The sequence below is a fragment of the Plectropomus leopardus genome, chromosome 16, assembly GCF_008729295.1.
Source record: "Plectropomus leopardus isolate mb chromosome 16, YSFRI_Pleo_2.0, whole genome shotgun sequence".
In the NCBI taxonomy this organism is placed as follows: domain Eukaryota; kingdom Metazoa; phylum Chordata; class Actinopteri; order Perciformes; family Serranidae; genus Plectropomus; species Plectropomus leopardus.
The window spans coordinates 16,001,047-16,011,723 of NC_056478.1; the positions used below are offsets into that span (position 1 = coordinate 16,001,047).

At 41.2% G+C, this 10,677-nt stretch overlaps 1 protein-coding gene across 1 annotated transcript; it reads right to left on the reverse strand.

Moving 5' to 3' along the window:
* Window positions 1–3,964: 3,964 nt before the first annotated feature.
* LOC121955646 (potassium voltage-gated channel subfamily F member 1-like) lies at window positions 3,965–6,220 on the reverse strand. Its single transcript, XM_042503685.1, has one exon. The coding sequence runs from the start codon at window positions 6,022–6,024 to the stop codon at window positions 4,525–4,527; it is 1,500 nt and encodes a 499-aa protein (XP_042359619.1). The 5' UTR covers window positions 6,025–6,220; the 3' UTR covers window positions 3,965–4,524.
* Window positions 6,221–10,677: the final 4,457 nt, after the last annotated feature.

Here is a 10,677-nt window from a genome sequence, read left to right on the forward strand (position 1 = left end):
AAAAAAAGGATGCATCTTCATTCGAAACCCCTGTCTCATGATATAGCGACGGTGAGCATCTCGAAAATGTATTGATTTAGTAGCAACAACAATTCTCAGAATAATTGTGACTATTTTTTCAAAAGGATAACGAGCACAATTTTGAGTAAACGTTCTCATCTTAAACTCCCACTGAATGCCACAGATGACCAACATGTGGGTGTAGAAATTAGTGATTAGCCAGCATATCGCAGCAGGTCAGCGCAGAGTAGATCACTCACTGCTGTGGGTATATGGGTGAAGAAGTGTGTGTGTGTGCAATTATTTGTGTGTGCTTGTAGGTAGGCGGTAGAGAGAGAGGGGGGGTGTTTGTATATGCCAGCGTGTGCTTGTAAATCTAAATTTGAACCTGAAGTCGCATGTGTATTTGCATGTGCATTCGCGGGAGGAACATTGTTCTGTTGCACAATGCACGCCTTTGACATTCCTGCTCCACCTGTCAGCGTGCACAAAGGCCTTTCTCCCCCAGGCTTTGACATGTGTGAATCTGCTGCTGGTCAGGAGAGATAGCAGAGTCCTGTATAGGACGTGTGTGGGTGGACAGCCTGCGGAGTCCTGCCTGACCTCCTTCATGATCTTTCTTTCAGACGGCATAACTTAGACCATAGCTCGGTGGAAAACATCACTGATAAGCTAGATAATACCGAATCAGTGAACTCTTACTAATCAAACAAACGGACATCATGTCCCCAATGACTGATGCAGGTAGTAGTTCAGCAGCAAGATGCATCCCCCTTCTTCATTTCATTAAAATGCGACAGCTGATGTATTAATGACAGTACTTGAAATTTTACGTTTTTGACTTTTTCTCTCAGGTCCACCATATGGTCGAAGTATGACGTTTTGAAATACACACCTATATAAAATCTGCATTTTCAAGTCCTGAATAAATAAAACATTGTGTAGATTGAATGATGGGATTCCTTCATTAGAACTGTATAATGTGAGAACAGGTCCACCCACAGACACGGCTGGGACCCCGAAAAAGTATACAGCCCCTCCCTATATCTGCTTTACTCATATCATCACATGCACATGCCATTTCTCTTGGTTTATATCACTATTTTTTCAGGTGGCTTCTAATTAAATAATAATAATAATAATAATAATAATAATAATAATAATAATAATAACACAATCTGCTTTGAAATTAAATTAAATTTGGAACATGATGACGTGCTGAGGTTGAGTTAATTTAGGCTGTAGAGGACTATCAGATAAAAAAAAAGTTTGGGAACCACTGCTGTAAATTTTAACAAAGGTGAGTGAAAGTATTCAGTTTTAAGGAGGACTTTGGCTCAATTACAGAATTTCACCTTCCAGTTGAAAGTTGAAGCCACATAAGAGCTGAGGGAAAATATGTTCTCCCATCAACCCCCCAAACCTTCTTCTACTGAATCTTCCACTTCCAGGCTACCTGCTGCTGTTAATGTCCTCGTTTTCTTCTTCACATGCCCCATTTTAGTGGGAACACTACATGCGCAAGGCTCTGCATTTAAGACTTCATGCTGATTTCATAAAATTCCACAAAATAAGACTGGGCACAGGAACACAATCCTGACATAAATCATCCCTCCAGGCTGCAGCAGAATCAAGCCACTGACATTTGAGACGTGACGTTTGAATTAAATATGTCAAATTTTAATTATAACTCCCCCACTGTGCCAACTAATGTAGTTTCTTAAGATTGCTGTATTTGTGCAGCAAGTTTGGTGTCACTCAGACTAATGGTGTAGGAGTTGGGAGCTTTCAAATTGTGAAAATTTAACCTTTAAATATAGTGCCCATTAAGACAATTTTGAGTCCCTTTTTCAAACATGGGAGACAATGTGAAAATGGATCGTCCTTTCAAGATTTGTCAAGATAATAGCAGCAATGCATTAGGACACATTAAGACGCTCCCCACAGATACTCTTACACATTAGTTTATGCTAATGACCTGCTGCGCTGATAAAGCATGTCATTTTGATGAATTAATGACCCAAAAACCATATTATTGATTTTTTTTTTATAAGAAAGTCTTATTTGCCACTCAGATGTTTAAGGATAGCTTAGTCTGTGGTGTGGAATAAAATCGTTTTGAAGCTAAAAGGGATAGTTCAGATTTTTTTGAAGTGGCATTGTATGAGATACATACAGTAGTTGGTGTTTTACATGCAGTAAATGTCTGTTAGCACATCCCCAGTTTGGAGAAGCAGATAGGAGTATTACCATGAAAGCTAAGCAATGTACCACTGTAGAGATGAAGATGAACTTTAGCCACCTTAAAAAAAGTCCCACCCAAAAAAATCAATATCAGCTTACATGTACACTATATTTCGAATATTTCTACTGCCTTACCTTAACATTTTGAAACCTGAGCAAATTGGCTTGACATCTTTTAAAGACATAGGGAAAAGGCAAGGGGCAAAGACAGAAGAAAATACCAAAAAATTAGCATGAAATTAGTAAAAAAATAAATAAATACATTTTTAAAGGCTTAAAAATGCCTGGGGAAAAAAATAAATTAAAATTCTAATAATTATAATCATATATCATAATAAATATGTAATGATGATAATTACAAACATAGTTTTTCCCCAGCAGACATTTTTTCCTAGGTTTTCTAAAAATAATTTAATAAATCTCATTCCCTGATTTGTGAAACATTTCTTTGGAGTTTATAGGAGTTAGTTTGGATTTCCCAAAGTCACATAATAACGCAAATTAACTAACTGATCGAAGCAGCAGAAGACCAGCAGCTCCTGTGTTCAGCAAGCCAATTTTTTTTCAGTGGGATCTGGCGACTTTGACGAAAGCATAGACGGGGAACTAAAGCTGTTAACAGGCTGTCTGACAGAAAGATTAATCACTGCAGATGCTCTAAGTATAGCATATTCTTAAACTGATATTGATGTTTTAAGGTGGTATTTTTTAAGACAGCACTGACATTAAAAAAACAACAACCTTAAAATCCTGCCTCAAAAAATCCACACTATCCCTATAATAATACTTTATTTTTGTTAAAGCTCCAGCCTGTTGCTCCTTGTCCTCGCCCATAACTTGGTGGTTAAGTCATTCCTCTGGACCTCAGGCGGAGAGCAGAGTGGTGACGGCTGATGCAAAATTTAAACCCATTACTGGAGCTTGTCCTGCAGCCTCCAGAGGTCCTGGTGTTGATTGCATGATCTTATCTAGAGCTGCAGCCCTCTGAGCACACTTCTACCGTTCCTGCGCAGTAAATCTGAAGTATTACCTTACAATCATACAGTGTCAATGACAGAAATTAAACTGAAGATCACAGGCAGAAGCATGTTCCCTACCACCACCTCCCTGTAGTGTGTGTTTATCGCTTTGAAACCTGAGCAAAATGGTTAACATCTTTAAAAAAAAACATTGGAAGAAGGCAATTAGCAACGACTTAAGAGATTACCCCAAATTAGCATGAAATTAGTAAGTACAAGAAAATGACCCACAAATTTGCAAAAAATAAAAGAAAAAATTAAGTAAGAAAACTGACGAACAAGAAAATAATCTGGAAAATGTGCTTAAAATGATAATAATTCTGTAACATAATTTATGATAATTAAATATATAGTTTTCCCGTAGCTTTTTTCTTTTTCCCCCCGGACATTTTTTAAACTTTTTAAAAATGTCTTCTAAATCTATTTCTTTCTTGCAATTTGAAAACATTTTTTTCTTTAATTTTTGTTTCCTTTTGGGAGGTTTCTAGGATTTAAGGACATTTCCAGAATATTAGGACATTTCTAAGATGTTAGTACATTTATAGGATTTTAGGATATTAGGGGTCCCCTTCTGTCGGGGGGTGCAGGGGATCCTCCACTGGCACCTTTTTTTGATAAACGAGCTTCATTTTGATGCTGTTTTATGCACTCTGGCACCTTATGTAAACTAAAACTACAAACACAATTTGCAGTGTAAATCACTTTATTTTTATTGTGTATTAGAAAATGGTTGCAGGGCCACCCGACACCCTATTGGGGGCCAGATTGAGCCTGTGGGCCCTAAGTTAATTATCTCTGCTGTACAACCACCATGAACCTGACAACATTTCTCTTTCCTCCTGGAGGAGCTGCCAATCTTTTTTTTTTTTAAACATTCATTGTGATGTATATCTGTACAGAGGAGTAAGCTACAGTGCAGTCTACAGTATGAGTGTGAGGGTTGGGGATGGGGGGTGTTATATAAGGAGCCTACATGGGGGAATTGGTGTTCAAATGGAAAACCCTACAGGGAGTCACTGCGCAAAGGCACAGCTCATCAAGTCAATATCTCACACATATGTCCCTTTAATAGGCGCGATTCCTCAAATGCGTTACCGGTCCTTGGAGACCAGTTATTTCTACAAGGCTATACACAATCATGTCTCCGGTCATCGTGGTATCTTTAACCCTGAATTGTGCGGGTTAAGTTTGAATAAGTCAAAAATGAGCAATGAATTTGATGTCTTGTTTTGCAGAGTGTTTTTTTTTCAGACTTCATTGTTTATGAGATGAAATATTCAGTGGCCTCAGCTGTGCTCTCGAAGCTCGTGTCCATGCTGGGGGTCTGGATCCCCGCTGCTCCTCTGGGGTCCTTCAGTAAGGGGATGTATGTGTCGCTGTGACAGGAGCGCATGGCGTTGTCCCAGACCCCTGCGCCGCAAACATGTTTATGCGCGCCGGGCGCGGCCTCCAGCTCGGCGTCTCCGGAGCGCAGTGCCATCAGCTCAATCTCATGCTTGGCAGCAGTCTCCAGCACCTGTTGCTTGTTGTAGAACAAGACGAAATTGTTGATGATGGGATGTATAGGCAGCGCTATTGCGATCACCCCGCACAGGAAGCTGATGGCCGCGTTACACCGACCCAAAGTGGTCTTGGGGTAGACGTCTCCATAGCCCACCGTGGTCATGGTGATCACAGCCCACCAGAAGGACTGCGGGATGCTGGTGAACAATGTCTCCGGGTGGTTTTGCTCCATGGTGTAGCCAAGTGCGGAAAAAAGGAAGACCCCCACGCCCATGTACATGAGGAGCAGACCGAGCTCTTTGAAGCTGCTCTTCAGGGCAGATGTGAGGGTCTGGAGTCCAGAGGAATGTCGTGCCAGCTTGAAAATGCGCGCAATGCGCATAATGCGTAAAGCCTGCACCGCCTGCTGCACGTTAGCCAGCTCCATCACTCCTGTGCCGAAGGAGGTCAGAATGAGCACCACGAAGAAGGGCATGATCGCCATGAAGTCGATGATGTTCATGAACGCCAGGGCGAATTTGATTTTATTTGGGGAGGAGATCAGACGCAGGATGTATTCAATAGTGAACCAGCCGATGCACACGGTCTCGATGACCTCCAGAGTTGGGTTCTCCGTGAGGTTACCCTCCGCGTCTTCCACCTGCAGGTCGGGGATGGTCCCCACGCACATCACCACGGAGGAGACGAGGATGAAGATGAAAGAAACTATAGCGATGATGTGCGCAGGCAGCGAGGACTCTGGTTTCTCCATCAGCCTCCAGAGGCACATCTGGAAGCGCTGCCAGCCGGCTGCAGACGGATCTCCCTCTCGGTCCACCAGGATAGTTCTCACTTTCTCTGCGATCTCTGCAAGTTCATCCTCGACCTCCTTCAGGTGGCACTTGCAGCACTCGTCCAGATAATCAGAGTCAATCTTCCAGAACTCCATCTCCTTCATAAAACAAATAGGACAAATGCCTCGTTTCATGTGAATCTCTCCATAAAAATACAGCTCAATGATACACTTAAATGCTTCGGGGTCTCTGTCAAAATAAAATTCTCCCGTGTCAGGGTCGTAGTCGTCACACAGTGTGGATATTTCTTCAGCAGACTTCAGTGAACAGTCCACCAGCTCTGCCAGCCGGGTGTCCGGGTAGCGATTCAACACGTCGCCGAACAACACCTGTTTCACGCCGCCGATGTTAACCACAATCTCCGTCTCCTCGCTCGCTTCAGAGCCGTTGCAGTCTGCATACCGCGTCCTCTGGATCCCCCACATAATGCCGACAACAAGTCCGCCGCAAAACACCACGACGACTCGAGATTTTCACACAACAAAGTAAACACAAGTCACCAGAAGACCTGGCGCTGTGCGTAAAACCTCCTATTTTTTTCTAATCTCTGCGTTTTAGTTGAAAAAAATAATATTTTTGCTCAGAGATGACTGCAGTGCTAAGTCTTCTCCCTTCAACACAACCGTGTTTGTCAGTGAACAGTACGCCTGTGCGCTCTGAGAAAGTTGGCATTGAAGTGCGCGTAATGTCAAGTTAGCCACGAGCAAGCCACATGACTTCCGGCAGCGCCTTTCAAATAAAATCCAAATTGACCAGGTTTTGTCCTTCACCACTAAAGGCAAGGCAATTTATAAAGCACATTTGATACACAGAGGCAGGTTTGGGGTGCTGTACAGGGACATTAAAACAGCATAATAGAAATAAAATTGAATTCAGAGTTATTGATTATTACTTCAAAGTTAAAACAATATAATTTATACAATAAGATATACAAGAGAGATACAACAGTAAAAAAATGAGCAAAACTAATTTCAAAGATTTGAAACAATACAATTATGTCAGTTTTCATTGTCAGTATTTTTTTGATTTTATCATTTGTGATAAAAACGTTTTTTTCTGATCTTATGTATGTAAGTCATAGTATGTTGACATTTTTTCTGTAATTTTAATTTTAATGTCTTTTGTAGTCTGCCTTTTAGTGTTTTTTTCCCTGGGTGGGCAACATGCTATATGACCAGTGTCACATGACCTCTTTTTAATTTTTAACTTGGAACACCTGTCCCCTGTGTGTGTGTGTGTGTGTGCGTGTGTGTGTGTGTGTGTGTGTGTGTGTGTGTGTGTGTGTACTCATATATATGTATCATTCGAAAGAACCAAATAATGATCTAAATATCATGATAAATGAATATCAATTTAAAAAATTATATCAAAGGAGGACAAATCTAGCTCATTCAATAATGTTGGTAAATGTGTTCAAAGATATCACTCAAAATAACAAAAGGGGGAGAACAACAGTATAAAAAAATGGATAAAATCAACTTTAAAATTATTGTAAGCACTGAATGTCCGATGTTTTGGGTAACAATATAATGTAGCACAGCCCATGCTTTTATTTTTATTTTTTCTCAGTGTCTTCCGGTCGCGCGCCCTCTGTATTTGGGTACATTGTGGCACATTGACGCAGCGCAGTGCAGCCAGGCGCAGCACATCATAAATCTCCGCTGCATGTAATGAATTGTGAAGTAGCAAACAGGGAAATCAGGGACACGCACTCCGCTGGGTGTTTTTGTGTTAGCTCGAAGAGCAACAATTAGTTAAAGGCGATCGACTAACAGGCGGCACACAAGAAACATAAATCATGCCCTGTTTTTTTTACTACAATACCCTGTAAATCTTTCAGAAGAGACGCATTGTCCATCATAAAATTTGAATAAATCATATTCATTCACCTAATAATCTAGACGACAAAGGCTCAATCAACGTAATTAGCACTTAAGGCCTTTGCACACCAGACACGTTTTCTAATTTATTATTTTTTTAACCTGTAGCCACTCAATGCAAGCTTTCACACCAGCAACGTAATTACGGCTTTTATTTTTTCGGCTCTAGGTCGATTTTTTTCAAAGGTTTCGCTACAGATTCAACCAATCAAAATGCTCGTTATTGTTACGTCACGCTCAAAACATTCAAAAATGGCGGACTGGTGGATTGTTTTTGTGTCTCAGAGCCCCGTTTATACCATAAAAGGGGAAAAACGACAAAGATAATGACCTCAAGGACAACGTGTGGGGGGAAAGAGCGTCGGAGCTGCAGTATGAGGAAGATGTGTGTGTATAATCAAACTTTTTCTGGTGTTAATCAGTCTGTTAAAACTTCCGAGTATGCTAACGATAGCCTGCATGAAGCTAACGTTCCCAGCTAACCTCAACGTTATCTAGTGTCGTCTTTTTAAAAAGTTTGTAATTGTTTTTAATTGTTTAATTGATAAATTATATGCTGTATGTTTGTGGTATAACTGTTATGGATTACCCATTATGTAGACCAAGCCAACATACGATGTATTTATCATTTAAGAGTAACAACAGTCTAAACAAGTGAGTATCATCGGAGCTAAACACGATCAGACAGGTGTTGTACAGCACAGATACTGTTTATTTATTTTTTGGCTTTTTAGTTGATGATGTGAAGAAGCTCTGGAACAATCTGAGTGACATATATGAGAAAGAAGAGAGAGGAGGGAGAGGTGAAGAGTGGTCAGGCAGGTGGCAAGCAGAAGAAGAGATGGAAGTCAATGGAGTCAATGGAGTCAATGGCTTTTTTTAGATTAATCAACATATTTCAGGAGGTTAGGCTATAAATCTTTTAACATGAGTGTTTTTAAAAAATGCTGAAAGTGATCTCAGCAATTCTGTTATGTTGATGAGAAAATATAGCGTCCACAAAGAGGGCCTGATTTTTTGTTTCTGTGTCCATTATTGCAGTGTTTACTTTTCCCTACTATTTCACAAAAAAAAAATCCAGATGCTCTTGCTTATTTGTAAAACCTAAAAGTGGAACCTCTTGTTCCACCAATGTAATTTAGCCACAAAAAGACTCCAATACACTTCCAGTATCACTTCTCTGCAGGGCACAGTACTGATCATTTGCTTGTGTGCAGCATCCAGAGCAATGTTGTCGGTGAGGAGGAGCAGGAGGAAGATGCGGGGCCAGCAGAGCAGGAGCCTGACCACGCAGAGAGTGAGGGAGAATGTGGAGCTAGAGGCCAGCTGAGGCAAAGAGGAAGGGCAGTGACAGCATGCTGGAGGAGTATTTGAGGAAGGAGGAAGCTAGAGAAGCTTCAGGACAGAAAGAGAGAGCACAGCAGGGGGATGACATCACTGTGGTAAGACGCCGGCCCCCAGAAAGACAATCATGGGTTAAGCCAAAGATGCGGGAGTTGTGCAATGAGGCAGAGTTCAGAGCTGTGTATTCTCAGCAATACCAAAATTTTACTTTACTGTAGTTGTGTTGCCATATTTAAAACGTGCATTTCATCTTTATTGTTCTACTTAAATGTTCCACTAATGTATTTTTTTTTAATTTATTGTCTTAATTTATTAAATACAATCTGATTGCAGCAATATCATGTTTGTATTTGACTGAATAACAAATGGTAAGGCAAGGCTATATAGCTATTTAGTAATTTTATTTATTTATATTTACAAATCACATTGAACTGTTCATACATTTTAAAATTGGTAAACATATATAACATATTAACAGAGAAATGCACGTAATCACACACACACACACACACACACACACACACACACTCACACATAATATATACAGAGTTAAGCCATACAGTACAAAGGGCATTTCTTTTTATAGTATCTGAAAATGTAAAACTGGGACAAACATTAGATAAACTGATTAGTGGAAATGCAAATTACTTGAAGCAGCAGAACCTTGGTGCACATGGACATGTTGTCAGGGAACTTCTCCAGCTGAGGAGTTGAAGAACTGGCGGAAAGTTTCACGTACTCTCGGGGCCTCTGCAGATGCCCTGTTCCCCTGCGGGGTCCTGATTGGCGTCAGGATTCTTTCTCCACCATCATCTTCATCTGGCTCTCCGTCGTCTGGGTTGTGATCCCCCTCAGCAGAACACAGGAAGTTGGACAAAATGCAAGCCGCCTTCACAATGCTATCTGCTGCATCAGGACAGACTTGCGGTCGTTGACAGTAGACTCTCCAGTGCTGTGTGAGGATCCCAAAACAGTTCTCCGCTATTCAACGGGTTCTTGAAAGGCAGTAATTGAAGATTCAGATGTCTTCCTGCATGTGGTGTCCTGGATAGAAGATCAGGCTTCATAGCGAAGGCCTCATCAGCCACAACCACAAATGGCTTCGGCCCCAATTCTGGTGCAGATGGAGGAGGGGATGGTGGCGGGACGTCAAGTTCACCTGCCTGGAGGGTTTGCTAAGATTGGAGTTTGCAAAGATCCCTCCGTCACTGTTGCTGCCAAAGCAACAGCGAGAAATCTGTAATCTGCAACAACCAGAGTGAGCAACACCACTGAGAACGTCCCCTTGTAATTGGGGAACTGTGACGTTGAGTTGGGAGGTGCCTGGATGACAGTGTGTTTCCCATCTAGTGCTCCTGTACAGTGTGGGAAGCTCCACCGGCTGTCTTCATCCACAGATCCTCGTTAGGAGATGGCATCTGTGAATCTTTCAACTCTTCCCAAATGGCATCACAGGTCTCCCTCACTACTTTGGCAACAGTCAAAATTCCTGGCCAAAAAACTTGCTGCAATTGTGGTGTAGCTATCACCAGTGCTTAGAAATTAGCAACGACGCAACAAAAGAAAGAATTTTTTTCCCATTAAATGGTGCTTCAGTGAGGGTTGGGTATCACAAGTGATTGCGCAATAGTGGAAGCATTACATGAATGTATTGTTGTTTTTCAGGCTACTTACAAATATTCCCCCGCAGAATATAATATTTAACAACTTGTCCTTTGACTTTAAATGATCAGATCTGCAGCAGAACGCTGAATTATTGATCGACAGTCATACGGCAGCACATTGCCTCGTTGTTTGTCTCCACCTAGTGACGACACCTTCACAATGCAGTGACTAAAATGCTTTTTATTTTTC